At 38.9% G+C, this 25724-nt stretch overlaps 1 protein-coding gene across 1 annotated transcript; it reads right to left on the bottom strand.

Moving 5' to 3' along the window:
* Positions 1-10213: 10213 nt before the first annotated feature.
* Positions 10214-25354, bottom strand: LOC143738647 (uncharacterized). Its single transcript, XM_077230693.1, has 6 exons — positions 25155-25354; positions 19282-21452; positions 15151-15244; positions 12930-12979; positions 12699-12773; positions 10214-11002 (listed from the first exon to the last, which is right to left on the bottom strand). The coding sequence occupies exons 2-5, from the start codon at positions 21448-21450 to the stop codon at positions 12729-12731; spliced, it is 2358 nt and encodes a 785-aa protein (XP_077086808.1). The 5' UTR covers positions 21451-21452; positions 25155-25354; the 3' UTR covers positions 10214-11002; positions 12699-12728.
* Between the last annotated feature and the right edge of the window lie 370 nt (positions 25355-25724).

Genomic DNA, 25724 nt, shown 5'->3' with positions numbered 1-25724 from the left:
TGCTGTGGCTTTTGTGTATTTTTTTTTTCTGAAGCGTTATAGAGGCTGGTTTTCATATATTCTGTGCTCCAGTTTTGATTTTTGAAATGCGTAAATGCAAAGTTCATATACTTTTTTCATGTCCCACCATATTAATCTGACTGCTGATCTTCCTGTTCCTATTATCTGAGAATATTTCACTCCCTTTACCTGACCTTGGGTATTATAAAAATAGCATACAAGTAGTCCCTCACATTGCAGTGGTATTACAAAATAAATCAACCTCCATTAGGCCACTAAAATATGTCTATTAAAAACAGATTCTATTTTAGTTCTTTATAAATCAAATTCAGTCAAGCATTATTCGAACTCATGACAAATGCAATTGTTGATATCTGTAGACCAATGCGATGTACACCAAGCGAATATTTCAAAGACGTGACAAATGAAGTAGAATATCCAGGATTGGTGCAAACTAAACTGAAACATACCTGGCTATCCACCTAAACCGGCTTCATGGCTTAGGGCCCTGTTCCTAGTTTTGTGGATTCAGTTTTTTGTGGTCCGTTCACATCAAAGTATGTTTGGGTTTCCTGTAATTGTTCCTCCAATCCTTGTCCCGGCATTCCTTTAATAAATACACCGCTTGGAAAAGATCCTATCCTCGCCTTGCTACAACCTCACCCTGAAACATGGAGCAAAACTAGGAGAAAACATCATTATAAATAGGCACATTTGCATGGGAAACAGAGTTAAAAAGCGTATGACTGATGAAAAATGGATGGATGGGGAAAGGAGGAATGTGGGGAAGTGACAGCAATGGATAAGAGACAGAGAGAGGAAAATACAATCTATATCCTTTTACAATGAGCTGTGCTTGAAGCAAGGGTGAAGGTATGTTTTACAAAATAAGTTGGACTCTAAAATTGCTAGAAATTCAAAGCCATATGCCTATATAAGTTGTGTTCCAAATTTGAAGCTCACATCACAAAGATTGAGAGATTTAAAGTGCCATTTCCATAGTAACCCAATGTCTGATTTCAAACATATTTTCACAGGATGAATTTTGAGTGTTTTAAACCTAATTTATGATGATTACTAAAATATGTGATAGGGACTAACTGGCTGTATTCAGTCAAGCAATATTTGACCTCATGACCAATGCAATTGGAAGTTGTAAACCCACCAGAACATTTGAAAGACAAATGACGCAGGATAAATGACAGTAACGTGGAGCAAAATTGAAAGAATTAAGAGTTGAGAAAACATCATGATAAACTGGTGCTTCCACAGCAGATAACTGAGGATAAATGGATGCAGAAAGGAGGGAAGTGACAGCAATGGAGAAGACGAAGAACCAAATTAAAACTATAAAACATGTATTTTCCAGCTCTAAAGGGTGAAGGTCTGGCTGCTATCCAATTCCATTCAGTTTCATTCATTCTCTTTCTGCAATGATGCCATCAAAACGTTGCAGTGTATTCTGACTAAATACATTTGTTTTTAAGCAGCAATGTCCATGAGTAAAGATGGCAGCATCCAGGAAGTGCACGTTATGGGGTTCCCATTAAGATGAATGGGAATGAAAAACATACCTGTGGTGACATTTCTGCAAAATAATATTTTCAAAACAGTTTCAAAGTGAAATTTCCAGTGAGTGCCTCTAAAAGCGTGTTCAGTTTGATCCAGAACAGATGAACGTGAAGCTGGCAGTGTTTTATTACATTGGTTGTTGTACGTATTGCAGCAGTTCTGAATTTAAATGTCCCGTGAGCTGCGCTAAAAGGTTAATACATTTGAAAATATCATACCACCTACATTAAACCCTAAACATACCCAATAGTGTTAACAAAAGACATAAAAACAAATTTACTGAAACAATCATGTCCTTTTAGCTTGTTTCTAAAAGTTTTTGAGCTCGTTTATCATTACTTATGTTTCATGGGACTCAATGGTACCCTTTCGCTCCACATCACAAGTGCAATACTGTACCAGGTGAGATATCAAGAACGTTTACTACAGGAAAGGCCCTGTTTACAGCTGGTATTAAGATGCGTTTTGGTCGAGTCGATCGGATCACATGTGGACGACACTAAATACAGGAGTAATCGGGTCTAAAACGCTTTGAGTTTGTCCACTTTCAACCACCAAAGGGAGTCGAAAACACATTTGACCGGATTGCTTTCGTAGTGTAAACGCTCATATGATCGAATGTGTTCATACAGCCACAAAAGATCGTCTTCTCTCCGTCTACTGAACTATGAGTAACATTACGAGAAGAGCTCTAGACAAACGGGATTTAAACTTTGTCAGCTGGAGACCCAAATTTGCCTTTTTTTGTTGTTGCATTTTGCAAAAATGTAGGTAGAGGTAATTCCATCCATCCATTCATCCATCATCCAAACCGCTTTATCCATATGAGGATATTGGGGCGCTGGAGCTTATCCCAGTGTCTTGGAGGAAACCCACACGGACACAAGGGAGAATATGCTAAATCCACACAGAAAGGCGTCCTGGCTGAGCCGGGACTTGAACCCGGGGAGTTTCTTGTTGAAGGAGAGCTTCAGAGAGCTGGTGAAGACTGGGGCAACCAATACCACATTACATCCATTTCCTTTTTTTGCGTTCTCTCGGAGCATCATGGATGGAGGCCCTGATAGCACACATATTTCACTTGAGATGTCTTTGATTTCCTCTAGATGTCAGTTTTGGACCCCTTGCAATGTCTTGGACAAGTTCCTGTCGGACGTTAGATCGATTTACATTTTTTATATATGAATTTGCTCTTTTCAAGATGTTTATCTATGCTTTCCAGATGATGTTCTCTTTCATAGATGTCTTGTTGACATACATGTCAACCAGTTTAATGGCACATTTCATCGTTTATCATGACTTACGTTTCATGGGACTCAATGGTACCCTTTTGGTCCACATCACAAGTGCAATGCTGTACCAGGTGAGATATCGAGCAAGTTTACTACAGCAAAGACCCTGTTTACAGCTGGTATTAAGATGCGTATTGGTGGATCGGATCACAAGTGTACGGCACTAAATACAGGTGTAAATGGGTCTAAAACGCTTTGAGTTTGTCTACTTTAAACCCCCAGAGGGAGTCGAAAACACATTTGACCGGATTGCTTTCGTAGTATAAACACTCATATGATCGAATGTGTTCAAACAGCCACAAAAGATCGTCTTCTCTCTGTCTACTGAACTAATGAGTAACATTATGAGAAGAGCTCTAGACAAACGGGGTTTAAACTTTGACGGCTGGAGACCCACGTTTAGTTTGAAGATGAAATGCGTACCAAGCACAATGTCTTTCCGTTGTCTCTGGTCACATTGTAAACTGCGTGAGCTTATTTCGTCAATAAGATGAAAATATCTGAAAAACACATACATTTACCCGCCCAAGGACCCTCCTCTTGAAGAAATCAGGACAGAATTGGTTGAAAGTGGACAAAAGAGAAGAATTAAAACACCAGGGGCCTCATGTACAAAGACTTGCGTTGAATTCATACTAAAATATTGCGTACGGACAAAAAAAAAACAGATGTATGAATCTCTGCGTACGAAGGATCCCACGCATATTCTCTTTGTACATCCCAATTAACGTAAAAATCAGCGCACATGCACGAGCACAACGCCCCACCCAGTCTCCTCCCTTAATTAAATACATTTAAATATGGTAATGATTCCACTTTGGCAAAAGAAAGCAGTACGAAATGGCTAAAGCAAGCGGCAAGAAACAAAACTTTACAGAAAGTGAATCGGATGTGCTACTATATCGGAGGTAGAAACGAGAAAAAAAATATGTGGAACTTTGTCCTCCGGAATTAATAACAAAAGGAAAAAATATGAGTGGGAGAGTTTGGCTGATGCCGTCAATGCGGTGGGATCTGAAAGCCGCACTGTAAATGACCTTAAAAAGAAATGGTCTGATATAAAGCTGGACATTAAATGGAGAACTGCTGCGCACTGACAAAGTGTGGGCAGAACAGGCAGTAGTAAAGGGGTCGATGAACTTACACCCTTAGTTGCCTCAATTATGGGTGACACCTTACTCTCTTGAGTAGTATCTGCTGCTGTGGGAAACTCGGATTTACTACAGGACTGCCACGAAGGTAACCAATATTATCTGCACATTTATTGAATGAAAATGTTTCCGATTCACATATGCAAATTCTTCTTCAGATGGCGCCTTTATAGCAATGTGTGTGCAGTCGATCGCTCCGATTACATTAGGAAAACCAGCTATCGCTGCAAATTGCACTTTAATGTTTGGCTGGTCACCTGCATCGTATGGGAACGTTATATACCTGGTAGACAAGCGGATGATCCTGTCCCATACAGCTGGCATTGCACTGCTCAAACACGACTGGTTATTCCTGAGCGGTCTGCCAGTTTTCTTTGGAAAGAACCAGTTGCCAGGAAACCAAGTGTAGTAAGCACCTGTAAAGGAACGGGTATTGCGTGGCTCCTCACTGTCTCTCTTTCCAAATTCGGACCCAACTCAGCGCAGAGCTCCAAGAGGATAGCCCTTGGAAATCTGAAACGGCTGATAAGCCAGTCATCATCGTGGGCCAGAAAATCATTGTGGTCCCTAAAAACTCGTTCTCTCCGGATTCGTCCATTGAAAATGTCCTCTAATAAAGCCAACGCTGCCATTGCTAGATGGGTTGTATCAATTTGCACATGCTTTATATATGTTCTTACTTAATTGCATAATGAATAGAATATTTTAATAAGACTCGTGTGACAATAATATGTCAAATAATTTATCAATTACAAATTATAAGGAATATCTGACAGCTGGTGGTGAGATAGAACAATTCGTAGTGTAATTTTTGCCACTGCACTTTATTGCCTCTATGAGTCGCCAACGGACAAAAATCACAACATATGTACGTACGCCAGACATGAAGTTTACGTGGAGGAACGCACATTCTTACGTTAATTTCACTGTTAGTACATCTGGCCGTGAACGTGAAAGCTGGCGTACGCCGTGTTTTTGTGCGTACGCAGTGTTGATACATGAGGCCCCAGGTGTGAAAGGGAATGTGTCTCCCTCGTCTACTTGGTATTAAGAGGAATTTTAGTCGATCGGATCACGTTTAAACATATGAATCTTGTGTTCTGACACCATAATATAATACTGTGCAAGGAGCCGTGCAAAGATAAATCTTTAATCAATAATACGCACCTGTAATCATAATTTTGTATGAAAAGGATTAAAAGCGCTTGCTGTTTTACTGGCTCTACTTTTATTTCAGCTGGAAATGTGCTTTTTTTTATTTGCATTTTGCAAAAATTTAGGTAGAGGTAATTCCATCCATACATACATCCATCATCCAAACCGCTTTATCCTTATGAGGATATTGGGGCGTTGGATCTTATCCCAGTGTCTTGGGCCACAGGCGGGGAAACACCCTGAATGGTGGGCCATTTCACACCTACGGACAATTTAGTCTCCAAATCACCTTTCCTGCACGTCTGTGGATTGTGGGGGAAACCGGAGCACTTGGAGGAAACCCACGCGGACACAAAGGAGAATATGCAAAATCCACACAGAAAGGAATCCTGGCTGAGCCGGGACTCGAACCCAGGCAGTTTCTTGTTGAAGGAGAGCTTCAGAGAGCTGGTGAAGACTGAGGCAAGTGCTGGCCAGCTGGTGCTCTTCAGTCAATTTGGAAAAAAATGTAAGGTTTTTTTTTTTTTTTTTTACTTCATTGGAATGTGGTAAAGGTTTGGCACTTGCTATGTTACCACAAAAAAATAATCATGGACATGATTTGAAAAGGATAAATGGTCCTGTAAAATGGTCCTCTTGGTCAAAAATGAGCAATTTCATATAGAAATTGAAAATAGTATTTTTGTACACCTCGCATAACAATACACATACAATTCTGTAACTTTTTTTAAGTTCAATTTTTAAAAACATTTTCACTTCAGCAATAATCTGCCAAGTGTCGTCTTTGAAAAGAGATCAAACCTAAATTTGATTTAAGCTGGAAGTTTATTTTCAAGTCTATGCTCAAAACATGAATAAATGGATTATAAATAGTGTAAATATAATTTAGTATAAAAAATCGGCTAAAAATACAAAATATATATAAAAAACTTTATTATCAAACTAAAATATAGTACATTCATTTCACTGAAAAAAAAAGAAGGTAATTTTAGACCGATACGCGAAGAGCACCAGAGGATTACTAATTGACTCATTATGGGATGCTAATGAGAATCAATGAAGCGAGATGTGAGAAAAAGCCCTAGAAGTGCGTGTGTCTGCACTTGCTAGCTTAATTTAACATTTACCCTTTCCACTAAAAGTAAAAAGGGGTAAAAATGTAATGCGGTAATCTCGTTTGTCAAAGATTTGCTGTAAATGCTCGACTAAAGCACCAGCTCTAGTAGCCACTTCTGCCATCTGGACGGCTCAGACTGCAAGACAGAAGCAAGGGAAATAAAACAACAGCTATGCTGTACGTTTTGTTCCCATGATAAGTGCTGGGTTACGAGAGAATATATCAAACTCCCACGTTATTACCATCCCTCCTCGTTCACACCTCAGAGCCAAACGTGGTTTAGCGAGACAAAAAATCACAACCCTGTGGTGCTTTTTTGGACATCTAGAGATGTGACTCAGTGGCTGTTCTTGCACAAGGAGGATTTATATGGATTTCAATAGAAGATCGTGTCGAATGTCAACCATCTAGCAGTGGGAGGTAGTGGAATATAGCCTGGAACAGGCAGTCCGAACTGCTTGATCTATATTCGTCCCACTGGATTTTTTAATGCTTAAAGCCCAAAACAGTACTTCAAGATCCCAATGTCAGCCTCTTTTAAGGCGTTCAAACGATGAAATCCAGTGCAGTTTGCTGGTGGAAAGAGCGATTCGTCCGACAGTGATGTAAACTATTTGTGTGTGTGTGGTAGCATATGGGTTTTAAAGTGATTCACACTGAACACATGGTGCAACATGCTGATTGCTGTGATCATCTGAGCACAATCAAAAAACCTTTTCCTGCATATTTTGGATCATTATCAGTATACACTCTAAAAAATGCTAGGTTGTTTCAACCCAAATTTGGGTCAAATATGGACAAACTTAGCTGTTGGGTTAAAGTTTTACTCAATAGTTGACCCAAATTTGGGTTTTGCATTTTTTTAGAGTGTAGCCTACTATTATTTTAAATTTAGTACAAACAAAAACCAAAAGAATATCATAGCAATACGGGAGTGTGCTCTTTTGACTTATGAGGAAACCCAGAAAACCCTAGTAAACGCACAGCGACATGCTAACAGGCATGCTAACAATGCTAACTGATCCTTACTACACAAAGACCTTATCACTCTGCATGTTACAGTTATGTCTAGTTCTAGCTAATCATAAGAGTTTCTCAAAAAAAATATTTGCTAAGCTAGTAGTGAAGTAGTAAACTGAAGACTTACTAAATAACAAAAATACAAGGAAATGTATTTGTGGACCATTTTGCAGTAAAAATGCAGTAATTGGCATATTTTCGTGATTAAGAATAAATACATGTAAAGTGAATTTACTAATATTTCTGATCAGGCAAATTCATTCCACATTGTTTCTGTTGCCCTAAAACTTTCCCTTGTGAAAAAGAAGTAAACTTTGTAATAATATCAAATTAAAAGGTTTTCTTTCTTTCAAGTAAAAATGTTATTTTTTAATAATCTTTTGTCATCAATAAGGTTGGGAAAAGATCCTTAGCCACTGAGGGACAGTGAGATGCAAACCGTGGATGATCAGAACACCTTTGGGCAGAGCTGCAGATTACGATAAAGGCAAAAAACAAATTATACTGTTGGATTTCTGCGTGCTGAGATAATGTTAACGCCCAGAGCCAACGAAAGCAGAGTGAGAGAGAGAGAGAGAGAGAGAGAGAGAGAGAGAGAGAGAGAGAGAGAGAGAGAGAGAGAGAGAGAGAGAGAGAGAGAGAGAGAGAGAGAGAGAGAGAGAGAGAGAGAGAGAGAGAGAGAGAGCGAGAGAGAGAGAGCGCTCTCTATCATCTTCTCACAGTTAATCTCTGAGATCAGTTCAGATTAGTCAACATGCTGGCAGACAGTACCAGTGCTGTGCTTGAAAAGTAAGGCCATCATAACCTTTCCACTCTATTAACCTGACATTTCAAGAGTTATTACCGTTACTGATGTTGGGTGCTTTTTTGAGTCACTCACCTACTTTTGAATGGCCGGCAATGAAGAAAGATGCTTGACACACATAACTGTTTGTGTCAAAAGCATCTTTCCAACAAGCTAACAGAAAGATTGAAATTATCTTTTGAAATGTATAAAAACATTGGCTGTCGTCCAAAACATGCCCTGCCTACTGACTTCAAGCTCACTGAACTTTTATTACTTTGAATTAACTGTTAATTACATTAACTGTTAACTATTTGGTTACACTTCAGTGTACAGTGTAATTAAATATTGAAGTACAGTGTAATATTAATTAACTACATGTACCTACTATACGGTTAGGGTAGGATAAGGGTTAATTGCTTGTAATTATGCATAATTTACTGTTATTACTATGGTAATTAGGCTACATGTAACATATGTAACAAGAACACTGAAAATAAAGTGTTACCAAACTATTTTATCTTTTATTACCCAACTATTTACATTTGACACTACCTAAAATTAAAAATCTCGCCTTGTCTGCGTATAAAGTCCCTTTACTTTCAGAACTCAGAAATTCCAACCTCGTATTTTTTGATAAAATGTCTCGATCCACTTCCACAATGTTCTGACAGAAACACGACTCTTCACATTCGCTCATCTTCTACACCTTTACTGTGTTCAGGCACGTCGAGGTACAGAGGAAGCAGAATAGCTCTGTCACGGTTTGGGTTTTGTTCCTTGTTCCTGTTTCATGTAGCATATGTCATTTCTCAAAAAGAAACATAGAAACTTTGGACCAAAACAATTTGGTATAATTACAACGAAAAAATAAATGTAAGATTGTTTCTGTTTCCTCTTTACAAAAACAGCATAATAGAGAAAGCCCTTCTTTAAACTAATAAAATAATTACATGGATAATATCGATTTATCATTTTAAAGTGAGTTTCTTTGACTTTATTAGGAATTATATTTATATCTGACCACAGATTCTGGAAAAAAGGAGAATGAAAATCCTGTTTGCATTTCACCATTTGCTACTGACATAATATACACTTAGTCAGGGTGGACGCCATGTTTCATTTCTGACAGGAATGAAAACTAGGCTGTAAGGGTATTCTTTACAATGGCATAAAGATGCTAGATCACATGTAATTTTCAAAACTCACATTTAAAACAGTTTTATGAAGTTTTTTTTTGTCAACTGAAAGTCTTTTGAAAAGCTTAACAATAGATTTGTTAGACAGCAGTTGTCAATGTTTGGGATAGACGACCGTGTACAGGGGCGAGTCTGGAACAAGTCCTTAAACGTGAAGGCAACACATTGCGAGCGCCCCCTGGTGGCTGCCTGCTGTATACATCATAAACCTAACCATGTAATCGACTGGGACGTGTGCTAAGTACACACAAACATCATTAATTTGAAACATGTAATTGGGAACTATATTGGAAGCAAAAAACATACCCAATAATAATATAATATAAGCTAACATAGATGTATGCTATGCTAGTACAAGCTAACTAAAAACAACAACAACAGAAACCCCAGTAAGAACGAGAAATGCTTGATTTCACAAACTATAGCTTGAGTTATATACTAGTATATAAACCATGTTATTTAAAAGACATTAATGGTCATTATAACGCATTCAATGATATAAACCATAACTGGATTATGCGGGAATTATAACGAGGTGCTAAAAATACTACCCACTGTGACCTGGGCCAGTAAACAATGACCAAACACCTTAGTAACACCTACCAAAAACCATGGTAACCAACTAGAACATCATAGCAACCGGAGTGCAAAACATGTTAGCAACTGCTCTATGAACCGCACAGCAATCGAGTCAGGGAAAACCTTTTCAACTTAGATAGACACCCACCTTTGCAGAGGTACGAACCACTCGTAACGTGAAGCTTTAGTTTTAGTGTAAGTTTCATTTGCTATAACAGAGGCATGAAAGAATCTTTTTAAGAAATGCTCACTGACCCGAGTTTGTTTGATTGTGAAGGTTGTTTAGCACCACCATCTGGACAAACATCCCAATGCAACATTAAGTACAGTCACACAGTCACATGTTAGGAATGTAGAACATAAAAACATTTATTGAAACAAGAGCTCGAGACATCACAAGGCATCGGGTGAAATGGAAAATCCTACAGACTCCTCGATTCCCAGGCCACAAGACTCAAAATTCAAATCAGATTCATGTTTAAAGCACCCTGTAGCTGTTACCAACATCAAACTATAATGTTCCTTTACTGCATTCATACAAGGTGCTAAAACACACTCTGTTCATTGGCAAATAAATACACACATATGCATTAAACATAAATAGAAATAAATATGTTCACATACTAGTGCATACGGTACCACTGAAGGACACTCAGCATTTCATGTGATAAAGACGTCACTGCTAAAGAATGGTCAGTTCGTGTTGCATTAATGAACAATGAGATGCAGGAGTTCATATAAGAATGACAAACTAAAGAAAAAAGGAGCACTTCGGCTCAGTGCACTTCAAATGAAACAAGGCTCTCATTATTAACGTTCAAAAGAGCTTTACAGGATTCAGTCTGAAGCAGAATGAGATATTTGGCCTTCAGTGAAATGGAGATTGTTTATGTTGTAAGATCTGCAGAATATATCGAGTGTTCAGAGAGCAGAGGAATGCATTGAGAGTCATCCAGCGTCGTCCAGGGTACAGCTCGACTCAAGCGTCAGATATTCAGCTCATCCGGTCCAGGGCCTTCAGACGCCTGAGAGTACATGTAAACACTCAAACACGTGAAGAACTAAATCAACTGGAACAATCTGTAAACACTTCAGGGATCCACTGCGCAGCCACATGACCTGCTGAAGTCTACCTGTGGAGGAAGATCAACCGTTAAAAACATAACTTTAAGGGCCGTTTTCAACTAAAAACGTATACATTTTGGCCGTTCATTTACACAAGAACAGTGTTTTGGGACCACAAACTTTTGAAAACAGTTTTAAAGTGCATGTTTTTGAAAAACTATACCGTTATCGTTTGTGTAAACAACAAAAATGTGAAAACTGTGACGCCATGTTCATGCGTATTACGTGTTCATTTTATGGGCGCGTAGTGTTTCTTTACAAAGTGACATCGCCAACTACTAGCCTAGCATGAATAATACAGCGTTTTTAATCGTTTTCAAGGATCCGTGTGAACGGGGATCGTTTTGACAAATGTTGTCGTCTAGGGTTGGGAATCGAATACTTGAGGTCAGGAATCGGATATTTGTTATAAAAAAAAAGTGGTTTCTCTTATCGATTCCTTTGTGAGCATTTCAATATTACTTTAAACAATTCAAGCGCAAGATGACTCGCGCTCTGTTTTCAGTGCTGTTTCAGGCATGTGTAACTATATCGGGACACTTTTAAAGTGACAACAGCCTAATATTCCTGCTGCTGTCTCTATAATCACACCAATCAAACAACAAAGCACAAAGAGAAAATTCCCTCGTTCGTGACCCAATAACTTTTGTAACCATATTTGTAATGACCTGTATATTTTATTTGTAAAGTGCAGGTATTTTACTTTTGACAACAGTTTCTGTACCTGAATACCTGAAAAACTTAAAACACTGTATTTCAATTATATATTTGTTCTGTTGTATTTATTTGCTGCAACTGCTAATTTTGTATTAATGAGTGTTTAAATTTAAAGCATTATTAAAGACTAGTTAGGCTAGTTTGTTTTGCAACAAGACTAAATGTGAATGATATCCAAGTTGTTTTTTTTACCTTATTGGAATCACTTAGGAAAATGATTAGGAAAAATTAGGAATTGATACGTATCGCAATCGATAAACGATACCCAACCCTATTGTCGTCTATGTGCGGAAAAAAGAAAAACTTTTCGTTTTTTAGTGCATCGTTGTCATGTAAATGTACCCTTTGGTTAATGAACTATTAACTTGTTTGAGTTATCACTAATGCTGAATAATGCAATTGTCACCAAAACAAGAAAAGAGTTTGTCATATGATAAGTGGCTTATATGCAGTGTTGGGAAAAGTTACTTTTAAAAGTAATGAAAAAATTCAGAGTACTCTATTTAAAAAAATCCTCGATTACAATTTACCCAAGTTGAGTAACTGGCAAAATACTGGAAGTGGTGCGTTCCACGGACGAGAATCCATGAGTTGCATAAGTTATATAAGTTATATGAGTTGCATGAGTTATAGAAGTCATTTTAAAGGCTATTGTTTGCTTAGGTCTGTTTTTATTCCGGCAAAAAAAAAATCCGATTAATCGACAGAAATAATCGACAGATTACTCGATTGCCAAAATAATCGTTAGTGACAGCCCTAATTACTTTTGATTTACTTTTTCTCATCAGGGCTGGGCTTGCTAGTTTCTATGTTTGTTTTTAGTAATAATAAAAAAAGTTTCATAGAAAATATCACAGAAGTTAAAGATGTTTAAGCGCGTAATTTCCTTATGATGTAATAAGGAAAATCTGGCAAAATGAATAAAAAAAGTTTCAGATTTCTAAGGCCTGATGAAGGCACGAGTAGTGAGACGCTGCAGTAAAATACCTTCAAAGACATTTCAACCCGTCCCAAATGTCATCTGTTCTTCAGCCTGCTAACGCTCAATCTGGATGCTTTATTCTGAGAAGACAAAAACACGAGCGTTCGTTATCAACACTGAAGATGATGCAAGAGGAAGACAATAAAGCTGAGAACGTCAATACTCCAGTCTATTATGCAGCAAACTCATGTAATTTTCATATCTTAAATTCAACTGAATCAATATCTCTGAGTCACCTTGTGCTTCGGGCATCTTACGGTGAAGTTCTCCTCGTTGAGCGCACTGTCTGTGGAGACACAACAGCACAGACAAACACCTCAACAACAAGGACACAACCACACAAAACAAGCATCAGTGCAACAAAACAGAGATGAGCGGGAAACTCCAGAGCAGCCGGAAATGGAAAATAAGCTGATGCCTTACAAGAAGCTGGACAATACAAGCTCAATATTTCCATTGCTCTGAAATGATTTAAAACAGTGGTTCCCAAATGTCTCCTCAATCAAACACAGAGACTCCAAGGCTACGTTCACACTGTCTGATTATTTGTGTATCTGATCTTTCATTATTGACTGTCCACATCTGATTTGTGTGTCCATGCTTCTCTTTCGTTTCCAGAATATCTGCATAGGTTTCTATGGCAATAGCATTTCCTTGGTAGGTATATGCCAAAAACAAGAACAACAACAGCAACATAAGGGGTTTGCAATACAGATGGCGTCTTATTTACATCATGAAAAACACGTCTTATGAGACAGCAGCAGAAACGTAGGAGGCTGGTATGAGTGGTTTTGTTTCAAAACATCTCTCTGTTATATTGTAATTTTCTGCTCGTCCAGCACTTTGCAACAACACAGCCTTGTTTCAGCAGCGATTGTCAGCATGCTTTCTATAACAACGTCTGACGTTTTACGTGTCGTGAGAAAGTCACATAAACCAAGTGAAATCCGATCAGATCGGTCAGACTGAAACCGAAGTCCGATTTCATGTGATTTTTTTTGCCAGATTTCAATCGGATATGCACAAAAATCTGATTTTGTCTGTTTGTCAGGCAGACAGAAAAGTCTGAACACAGCCCAAGACTTTGGCTCCATCTGAAATCTTAGGCAGTGACTTGTTGCCTCACTGCCCTATCAGGCAATGACTTGCAGGCAGCGTTTGCAAACTGTTCCCTCATGAAACTAATTTCAGACAGACTTCTGAGGCTGGGTAACGGTTTAATGGTCTACAGCAAAATAGAGCGAGCTTTGGGGAAAACTAAGCGAATAGTTGGCTAATTACTATAATAGTAATTTCTCATTAGAAATTAAGTGTGGGAATCTTAAGGCACAATTCCCAAAACGATTCTTAGCATATATTTTTGGTAACTAATTATCCTGCTGTGCAAAATACATGAACTTTAGATTTTAACCAACATTCAAGTTACTATGCTTTTTGTTTATAGTTAGCATATCTGTTTGACAGTATTGGCATATTAAAAATGATTATGAAGATTTTTTTTTCTATACTTTTATTTTATAGGCTACGTGCACAAGCGTAGTGACGAACTTCCGCTGTCACCATAAGTCGGCATATCTGTTTCAGGTTTACTTGCGCGTTGTCCAAAATATCTGTTTTTACTCGATGTCCCCAGGATCTTTCACCAGTATACGAATGTTGGTTTATCAACGGGTTTTTCTGTATGGCCAGTGACCGCGCGCACACAGTGCTGAAGTGGCCGTTTGAATTGAACTGAGAATCGATTCTGAATCGTTAGATAATGAATCGCAATGCATCGAGCTTTTCTCCCACCCCTACTAGAAATGACATCAGAAGTGGAACGTGTTGGTCAAAAACGAACATTTACGCCATCTGACCACCAACCACATCTTTGAGACGACATCTTTCTTTTTTTTAGCTTAAAAATGCTGCATTTGGAGGACGAATGTAATGTTAGTTTCACTTCCTGTCTCCCGAGATACTTCATCTGATGGATTTTTGACGGCAGCATAGATGCATCATTCACTGCCTTTGATATCCCATAATCCTGTGCTTTCCATTCTGTGACAGGTGGGGTAGAAAAATAAAGATGGCGTCTGAAAGTTGTAGGTGATGGTCAGTTTGTGGTTAAATGTACATTTTTGACCAATGTTTTCCACTTGCCTCAGAGGTCTGTCCGAAATCAGTTTGATTGCAAAGTGATTGCCTGATAGGGCAGCGAGGCAACAAGTCACTGCCTAAGATTTGGGACTAAAAAATGATTCAGAGGTATGAAGGCAACAAGGCACATGCGTATAGGAGAAAAAGGAAACGTTCAAAATGTGCAGTTCTGGGGGCTCCAGGAACAGGGTGGAGAACCACTGCCTTGTTGTTTTGCAATGTTGTTTTGTTTTTAAAATCAGAAGAACCATCAAACTGTTTTGTACATTGCACTACTTGGTTTCAGTCGGTCCGGTGTGACGAGACCGTGAGCATTACCTGACTGCAGGGCACAGGGGAAGTGGTACTTATTGGGGCAATCTTTGAAGAAACATCCCAGAGTGGCTCCAACCATGTGACAGTGCGAACACACCTGTAGCAACCAAACACAACACACACACACCTTACAGCTTCTGAAGATTCAGTCACAGCATTGTTTATAGTGTAGCTTTTTAATGCCATGTCAGCATCTCAGGCATCTTCACGGCAAAAACGGAGTGACAAAAATAGAAGAGTTGCATAAATATAATTAATATTATACAAGATGTTTTATATTAACATATGATAAAAATTCTAAATCCTTTACTATACAAGTCCTTAAGTTTTGCCTACTTGAATTAAAAGTGAGAGAGCCTAATAAAATGTTTAAAGGAAAGGGGGGTCTTGCAGAACATGTAGAGTTCGGTCTTCGCCTTTAAGCAAAAAATGATGGTCAATCTTGTATGACTTATGCAAACAGGGTTATTTTAAATAAAGCAAGACATTATTTTTTATATGAAATAAGAGGAAAGAATCTCACAATATGTGTCAGGAGTATGTTCATTAACACATTTAACCAAAAAAAAAAAAAAATGTTTTTGTATCAAAGAAAAAAATCCCTTGCGAAATCATAAATATAGATACTGCATTTACAGCTCCAGACACGTCAATTCAATCACCATCTTGGGACAGTCAACATGACTCTGTTCATCATCACTCACACTAACAAATCAATGATTTTCAAAGAAAATGCAACAGCATTGTGCAGCCTATGGTTATAATAACCACCAAGCTAACCATAAGTATCAGCAAATGACACTTCTAGATATATCTCTATGCCCAAAACCGGACAAACGGATAGACAGGGAGGCAGACAGATACATGATACATAGACAAACAAATCTATTCTATGGCTGCAAAAGTTTCAAAACGCTGCAGCGAGATTATTAACAAATATTAAAAAACATGAACACATAACTCCATCCTTGGTCTCTTTACATTGGCTCCCTGTACAATATAGGATTGATTTTAAACTTATTTTATTGGTGTATAAATCTCTTCATGGCCTTGAACCGACTTATTTATCAGATCTGCTAATGGAGTATGAGACAGGAAGAACTTTGAGATCATAAACTCAAAATCTGCTATTAAGTTAAGCCAGAAAGGGATTGTGCATTTGGGGTAGTAGCGCCAAGACTTCGGAATAGCTTACCATTACATGTTAGGGACGCTGACTCTGTACATGTCTTTAAAGTACAACTTAAGACACATTTGTCTGCCATGGCCTATTCATCCTTTTGATGATAATTTTTATTCTCTTTATTCTATTACTATTAGGGCTGGGTATCGTAACAAAATTTTCGATACCGATACCTTGACTTCGATACCGATACCTTGACTTCGATACCAATTTAATCAATATAACATTACCTAAAAAAAAAAAACGTATTTTTTCAGTTTGTTGACTTTTTTACACTCATATTTAGAGTCTGTAAAAAAGCACCAATGCTAAAGTTTTCTATGTTTCCTAATCATTTAACAACATGTATTCTTTAATTCAATGAGCTCATTGTTTCTGCCTTAACTTAATGCATTGTTTAACAATGAAACTGAATGAAAATTAATTGAAATGCATTACACACAGTCACCCCTGATAACAGATCGCTCTAAATTGTAATTTAGACACATGCATTTTCTGTAAAGCTCCTTTGAAACGATAGGCTATGTATTGTGAAAAATGCTATACAAATAAATGTGAATTGAATTAAATATAGGCTACTGGGGTGCGGGATATATGCCTCGCTCTCAGCACACATGAAGCTTGCGCAAAGCACTGGCAAAAGTAGCCTATTAATGATTATGGATGTGTCGGGAAACGATAGCAAGGAGATATTTTAATTGTTTATTAATGAACAAGTGTTTACTAAACGTGTTGGCTGCAAATAGGGGTGGGCGATATAGCCTCAAAATTCTATCACGATATTTCAAGAATATTTGCGATAATGATATTTATGACGATATAGACATTTTTTTTGTTGTTGTTGAAAATTTTCTTATTATGTTTATCTCGCCTAAATGTTTGCTCACTCATTGCGTTTTTACAATGTGGTAATTTTGTAAGAGTTTACACAACACAAGGAAGCTTGATTTCAATCTTTGAATATAATGTTAAATGTGTGTAGGTCTAACACCAGTATTCAGAAATACTACAGAAACATAATAAAGTAATCAAATGTAAAAAAACACAGTCTTTTAGTTCTGTTTCCTGATTAAATTAAATACATAGGCTAATAATTCTCATTCATTACAATTAAAGCTATCTTTTGTTGTTTTGACGACAACTTTAATGACAGACGCATAGCCTATGGCTGCTGTCACTTTTACAGCTAGTGCACGGATCCATTGCTGTTTTCATTATACTGTCTGTCACACTGTCACATGCGTTTTATACATAACCGACTATGTTTATGAGTATACTTACCAAGACCGGAAGTTTTACACAATTTTGCGTTTTTCCCCCGATTAAAGCGATATAATCCATGAAAAATAACTTAAGTTTCTCGCGAGCTGTACTCTATGTATGCACGCAGTGCAACTCTCTCAGAGAGTGCGCGAGTAGCTTACTGGATAGTTTAAAACCGCTTGAATGTTTAAACTGATAAGAATTGAGAAGACTTGAAAATTATAGACTTTAGTTACGATGCACTGATGGCCCGATTGTGCAAGAGACCATTCAGTCATGTCCCGACTCCTAAACGCGCGCGAGAGAAGACACGCGTCGGCAGCCCCGCTGAACACTTAAGCTGTTTGTGAAATTGCTAAATCGTCATCGGAGGCTGACAGGCTGCTCTCGCGCTCAGACAGGTGTTGTTGTTGTGCGTGGTAGGGAACGTAAATGCGCCATACGTCATCGCGTCGCTATATCATTGATATCGCGATATGACACTTTTTTATCATGTAAAAATGTATACCGGTATTATCGTGGATGGTATGATATGGCACACCCCTAGCTGCAAAGATGATTATTGCGAATTTGCGATGCTGACTCGTCATCCCTGCAGTAGTGAACGCGCGCGCGCCTATATGGATTAGGTAATCAAACTATTTATTTCTAATTGTTTCGTTTAAAAGTAGAAATATTTTGAAAATATATAGAACTATTTCTCATGTCTGTGAGGCAAGTATCCTATACGCTGAGTTTCGGTTCATTTGTGACGCGCTCCAGTTCTTGTAGTCGAAGGCGGATAAACTTTCTACTCTCAAGTATATTCTGTGCGCTTTTAAGCTCCTTATCAGATTTAACGTGTTACCGGTCTTGGCAGCAATTATCTTGTCGAAAACATTGCATCGTGTGCTTATGGCATCGAGTCGGGTACATAGGTACACTTTTGATCATTTCCACATATTTATTGTCTATCTGGGTTGGACGCTTACACACACACACACACACACACACACACACACACACACACACACACACACACACACACACACACACACACACACACACACACACACACACGTGCGACGAGCCACGTCTCTGGGCAGCCGCGTAAACTAGTGTTTTTCCGCCACAGCCAATCATGCTGCATGTTTATTGTTTAACTGACGTTGACGAGATTAACCACTTAGGTACCGAAACTTGGTATCGAAAAACAAGACATGTTTCGATACTCGGTAGTATCGAGGCAATTCGGTCGGTACGTAAAAAGTACCGAAATCGGTACCCAGCCCTAATTACTATTGTACTATTTTGTCTATCTTACTGAGATAATGTAAAGCACATAGGTCAACATGTTTTGTTTTAATAGTGCTATACAAATAAAAGTGACATTGACAAATGTATAGACAGAAAGATGGACGGATATACGGATGGATGGATAGATATAAATAGATAGATAGATAGATTAATGGACAGACAGGCAGACAGACAGATATATGATAGATAAACAAAAAAATGTTTAGATAGATAGATAGATAGATAGATAGATAGATAGATAGATAGATATTCATGGAATATTTTGGGGGGAAATGTGTTATGGGTCATGGAAATAATTTTACAATGCAAAAAATCGGGTATCTCTTTCGTAATGCAAAATATAAGATCTTCTAATAATAATAATTTTGGGGAGAAAAAAAACAACAACTTACTGTTCCTTGTGCAAGTCGGATGGCCTCCTCCAATCCGTAGAGTTTCCCTTTAACCAAAAAGATGCCTGCAGTCCAAATGCTGCAGTCCTCATGTATCCAGAGCTCAGCACAGACCCCGGACTCCTCCACGTTCCCCGAGCAGTTCTCCTTCCTCTGCGGTGGGACCGTTTGGGATGTCCGGTCCTCTAAACTGCAGACAGAGTCCGGATCGCTGCAGTCGGGATCCTGCTTCTGTGCTTGGGGACTGCAGTCGACCCTACAGATGGGCTGAGCTCCCCTGGAGTGGTACGGCCCATGTAGGTCCCCAAGGCCTTCGACGTTCCCTGCCCGTCCACACAGGCAGCAGAAGCGCCGCACCTGAAGCCTGGCCTCGGAGCCGACCCGGCCCAGCTGCAGACAGGAGGATTTCGGGATGACCCCCGAGACCGTCTGCTGGGACCCTTTCTTTGTCGAATAATCGTCCTCTTCCCTAAAATTAACGATTGAGCAGGAGGAGAACTTCACACGGATGTAAGGGGCGAAGCCGTCCAACCTGGCGTGAGTCTTCTCTTCTTTGTGGTTTGCATATCGGAGTTTGATCTCCGGCTCTTTAGGAGAAAACAGGGATGAAACTCCAGATGTCCAAGGTTTTCTTCTTCTCTTAGCCTTACTTGCTGCAGATTTACTGCCGGGTGATGGCCTCGCCTGCTTAGCCGTTTTGGGTCTGGGTTGGGTTCTGGGTTGGGATCTGGATTGGGATCTGGATTGGGATCTGGGTTGGGATCTGGGTTGGGATCTGGGTTGGGATCTGGTTCGGATACTGGGTTGCGTACTGGGTTGCGTACTGGGTTGCGAACTGGGTTGCAATATGGGTTGGGATCTAGGTTGGGAAGTGGATAGGGAAGTGGATTGGGATCTGGGTTGGGAACTGGATTGGGATCTGGATTGGGATCTGGATTGGGATCTGGATTGGGATATGGGTTGGGGTCTGGAACTGGATTGGGAACTGGATTGGGATCTGGGTTGGGAACTGGGTTTGGGCCTCGGTTTTGTCCTCTTCCTACTTTTTGAGGCCGGAGTCTTCTGGGAATGGCTTGGCGTTGAAGACGACGGCCCAATCTGCGGAGACGCCAAAACACTTGTGTTTTCGCCATCTGAGGTAGACGGGAAGTTTTGTGAATAAGCAGCATCCATGTCTTCTTGGTCGCTGTCCTGCGGGGATATCGGTATCAAGACCGACTCCATCCACGACAGCAGTGATTTGGATCCGGAGCCAGTCCTACCGTCACGGCCTTCAAAGATTGGTTCATCCATTGAGTAGACGCTGTTCACATTTCTGGGATTGTCAATTTGATGATCATAGTCTACTTCCTGCTTCGTGGAGAAATTGTTTAGTCTTCCACGGCTCATGTCGTTAACGATAACACTTTCAGTTCGGGAGCACCAGTTCGAAGGCGTCTTGCATCTGGAGTTGCTTACCGGCACCTCAATGACGTCACTGTCCTCGTCACTGGAGATGTATTCAGCGGAGCAGGGAGACGTTTCGTTAGCGCCGGTACATTCGGATGCGAGGGTTTCAATGGCAGTCGACTCAACCGCTGAGCTGGTGGAACGTAGTGTGTGTGCGGCAGAGTTGGCGTCCTGAGGTAAACGTGACGAGCCCTTGGTCTGTGACAGTGCGTCACTAAAGTATGGAAGTGTCTCTAATGCATTGTGTGCTATCCTACCTCCTAGTGTGTGGTTTTCTAACACTTTCTTGCGACATCTTTTCACTTGCGTCAACGCTTCGTCCATTTCAACGTCGTAATCTGCGTCATCCTCAAACTCTTGGTGTGTCGGTGGGCACTGAGACAGTATCTGAGCCACGGACGGCAATCCATTGATCAGGGGTAAAGGCATAGAGTAGGAACCATGGGATGATGTCCCGCAAATCCCATGGTGCTTTGATCCTGGATCTGGGTGATCAGGTGGAGTCTGTTTGCTGGGCCGAGTGATGTACCGGCTGGACCGAGACTCGGACATGTTAGCGCTTTTGCTCCCTGAGGTAATGCCACACCAGCTGGGCTTCTTCACCAAATCCAAAGCCTCCATGGAGTTTAATGGGCCCTGCCTGCATCCCACAGACAGATCCAGAGCTGAGGAACGAGACTCCTGAAGGTGCATGACATCGACCTGGTCCAGAGGGTCCATGACTGAAAGAAACCAAATGCAGGAGTCAATAGGGTCTTTCGCACCTGGTAGTTCTAGGAACTTAGTTATAGTAACTAGCCACCAGGGTGGTTCCCCACGAACTAATGGTTCCCCTAGCAACGTTTTCCTGGTTGCACTCGCACCGCCAGTAGGAACTCTAAAGTTATGTAAGCCGCACTTGTGGTTGTGACCTTTATTTTGACAGCCTGAGCTCACAGTGCTCACATTCTCTGTGTTCATTAGTTTATGATCTGTCTAACAGTCCTGTCTAAAATGTTATTAGATAGAACTGTTATACATAAAAAAGTAGGGGTGTAACGATATTCGAACCGAACCGAAGAACCGCGATACAGAACCCACGATTCTAATCGTGATACTCTCATGGCGAACCGAACACGCCCCGCCCCTGCTAGCCCGGGCCCGCCCAGCCCGGATCATTGGACCTCGAATGTGTACACAACGAATTCAGTTTTGTAGCCTAACCACCATTAACACCAAATAGCAAGCTCCGTGTTTTGTTACTTCCGATAATAAGCAAGGTGTAATCTTCAAATTCTGACTATTTGATCAAAAAATCAAACAATAAATGCCGTTTTGGCGCTCTCTGATGTGGCGTGAGATCACTGTACTAGCTCCTCATTTCAAGTGGCAGCGCGGAGCGCGAGTAAACGCGATCATCTCTTCCTCAGTTACAGAATAAACATGAATGGACACCTGAAGGTATGTTGAAAAATACAGTATACTTACTGAAAGGCATCATAACTCGTGTAATCAGTGTTTCAGCAGCGTAAAGACGTCAATAAAACTGCATAGCTTGTCACTAGCATTATATTTACCTCAGCAGGCAAGTTATTCAGTGTCCACAACTTGTTGGTTCCTAGAGAAATGAACTCTTGCACTAAATAAATGCACTATATTATCCTATATATCATATTTTACTTAACCTGTTAATTATATCTTGATTATTTAATGTACGTTTAAAATATCTTTCATGAAAATGACAGCAACTGTGTAAATTATTATATTTCAATAACAAATTAGAGTAAAGTTAATGCAAAAACTGCCTTATGTTCAGTTTACATGTTTTCATACAATGTGTTGGGTGTTGATTATTATATCTAAAAAATAAATAGCATCTGAATTTAGGCTCTGTTGTTAAACTTTAATGTTATAGTAATGTGCGGCTCCCTATATAGTTTACAGCATTAGCAGATTTTTAATCCTTGCAAAACGTTTAATTGTAATTGAATTAATTTAAAGACAAAGACGCCATTTTTTCATTAAACCACTGTTTACATTTTTTTTTTAGCTTTCTAAACCGAACCGAACTGAGACGTCAAAACCGTGGGAAAACCGAACCGTCAGTTTTGTGTATCGTTACACCCCTAATAAAAAGTAATGAAAAGTTATTAGCATATGTCGTGCGGTTGATGTCCAGTGTTGCTTGCTGAGCAGAAATACATAATCATGTTTTTCTTGGTCCCCTCAAAGTTGCGTTGGATTTTCTTCTAAGCGTAAAGGTTAAGAGGCCCATCTATCACTGTTTTCCATGTTCGTGGAGTTAGTTTCTGGAGTAAATAAATAGGCTTATAATCTGTGTTAACACAGTTTTCTTTTTAAATGGCGGGTGCTGGTGTTTCTCGTGCATTCGACCAATCTGGCTACACTAACGTCACTGGTAGTTTCTATACTGCTGGTTTAGACCTTACTCTGAAGTAGGAGCTAAATTAGTTCCTCCAAAAGGATTTCCTAGAGCTAAAATCGTTCCTAGGTCCTGCGCTGCCGCAAACACGGCAAAATCCGGGTACTTACGCCAATAGTTCTAGGAACAATAGCAATGTTAGCATGGTCAACGTGAACTCTGCTGGCGTATTAGAATATGTAGAGAAAAACCGATGTCTCAATATATTGCTATTAAATGCATTTTCTGAGAACTTATATTTCAAGTTTTGACTGTAGCCTAAATGTCACGTCCATAATGCTGGAATTAACCAGTGTAGCACAAGTGAAAATCAACAAGACTTTTCTTTTTCAGTCTAACCCCACACTTTTCACATGTAACTCGATTTTGATCCCTTTAGTCTTCATTTTTGGAGCATCACTGCTATGGCAAGCAGTTTTTAATTTTAGTCATTCTCAGGATATGAATTCTTGATATCAACAATTAAATTTTCATTAGTATCTTAATTCTTGACATCAACAATCAATGATGTCATGACTCATAGATATACAAATTCTTGACTTCAACTGGCCTAGTAAAAACTATAATTCATGATATCTGTTATTGTATTTTCACCAGTTTAATGTCACCATAGGCTGCCATTCAAATTCAATTGTTGATATCAAGAATTGATTTCTTACTAGTTGAAGTCCCAATTTCACATAACAGAAATACAATTCTTACTAGTAAAATCATAATCGTTATATAAAAAAATGATATGGTTACTAGAGCAAATGTCTTTTCTTGATATCAACAACTGAATTGTTAATAGTAAAGTTACCAAATTAAATATGCTGAAATACATTTACAGGAATCAAGAATTAGGCTAACATTACAACGAATGAAAATTTAGTTCTTGAAATCATTTATATTTTTTGTAGTAACAAAGTAATAATTATTGATTATGAAAAATTATAATTTTTAAAAGTAAGAATTGAATTTCTGATCAAATATCAAGAATTTATATCATGGGAATGAAAGTCAAAAAGGCTTGTCATATCCCTGTGTGTCAGTGTAGAGGTAAATAGGCAGTGGCATCTTTCCTGAGCTCTGGTTGTATTGTGGATCACATCTTCCAAACTGGCATAGGATAGTATATTGTCTGACTTCCACAACATCTATGACTTATATTCTTCATCTCTACCTTCACTTTCACTGCTTCTATCCTCAACTTCTTCCTTTCTTACTATGACCTCATTTTCTAAAGCACTGCAGTTACTACCATCAATACTTACTGGAAAAGCTATGGCTTTTCCTCTCGGTCTTCCAAAATACTTACTAACATTAAACTAAAACTAGAAAAACTACATTTACACTGCCTGAGTGCCAGTACTGAAGATCCCCTAAAATAATTTACTTTGGTCTTTGAGTTATTGATTTTACAAAATGTGCATTCAAAATGACCAAAAACTTTAGAAAGCACATTTGGATGTACAATTTATGTATATTTTCTTGACTGAAGTGAACTCCCTATGGAGCCTTGACAGCATGTGACCTTCACTTCCTTGTTGCCAAAAATGTCAAGCACATGTCAAATAGATTTTAACTTTGTTGGCTGAAGGGGATGCCATACGATAGTAGTACTAATATATATATATATATATATATATATATATATATATATATATATATATATATATATATGCCTATTGGTTAACCATTATTATTGTATTTTAATTGCAATTTTCTCACCATAGTGTTAAAATAAAGTGCTCTTCAACCAAGAACAAACTGGTCAATCTTTTCTGATGATGCTCTCAAAGTTCAGGTATCATCCCACAGCAACATCAGGGTAAATACTGACGTACAAACCCAAGAGTAAAGTAGGTCAATACCCACACATAAATCAACATAACTCCCAATAATGTTGTTTGTATTGATGTAAGGAGATTTTCTGCGCCATGTTTTGATCGACCTATTGACTGATCTGATGAACTCACTATCACTGAAGCTAACGCTAGCCAGGTGTCAGTGCAACACTTACCCGAGGATGAACACGTCCCTTTCAATGCCCAGAGTTACGCAACATCTTATCAAAGGCACGGGAGGGGGGTTATACAATTAATTTGGTCTAAAACACATATGGACTAATCATATAAAAGAGTAAAACTACTGGCGAAAGCAGGACAAGGCAGTTCTTCTGTTTAACTGTGTGACTCCGGCTAAACATGGCGGCCGGAATACGAAACACAATAGAGATGCTTTCAAAATAAAAGACAAATCTTCAGTATGAAAGGCCAAGAGTAGGCCAAATGAAACACTTCTCCATAACAGCATATAATGGCTAAGAAAATATTATGAACATACAAATTTAAGACACATATTTTAGATAGGCTAACTTATAGGAAAAGTAATGTGGGAATAGTGATCTATCACTGTCAATCACATTTCACCATTAATATTATCACGTTATTTTTATATCATGACTATTAAGTAAATATTTCAGCCAGAATTCTCAGTATTGTAATGCTGCTTCTCATCTTTCTCCATTTTGATGTCCATTAAGAATGTCATTAGCGTAATAACACAGTATTATCCCAATTAGTTTTTATTT

Source organism: Siphateles boraxobius, unplaced genomic scaffold (assembly GCF_051911475.1).
Source record: "Siphateles boraxobius isolate OS27281-9 unplaced genomic scaffold, OSU_SipBor_1 15, whole genome shotgun sequence".
Classification (NCBI taxonomy): Eukaryota; Metazoa; Chordata; class Actinopteri; order Cypriniformes; family Leuciscidae; genus Siphateles; species Siphateles boraxobius.
Note: the sequence above shows the minus strand (reverse complement) of the source record. Positions and strands in the feature narration are given on the sequence as shown.

Coding starts and splice junctions, on each gene's coding strand:
- LOC143738647 (XM_077230693.1), bottom strand. CDS start 21,450: ATGGACCCTCTGGACCAGGTCGATGTCATGCACCTTCAGGAGTCTCGT. Junction 15,245..19,281: donor TCCGACTTGCACAAGGAACA/GTAAGTTGTTGT, acceptor TGGTTGCTACAG/GTGTGTTCGCACTGTCACAT. Junction 12,980..15,150: donor CCCCTGTGCCCTGCAGTCAG/GTAATGCTCACG, acceptor GTGTCTCCACAG/ACAGTGCGCTCAACGAGGAG.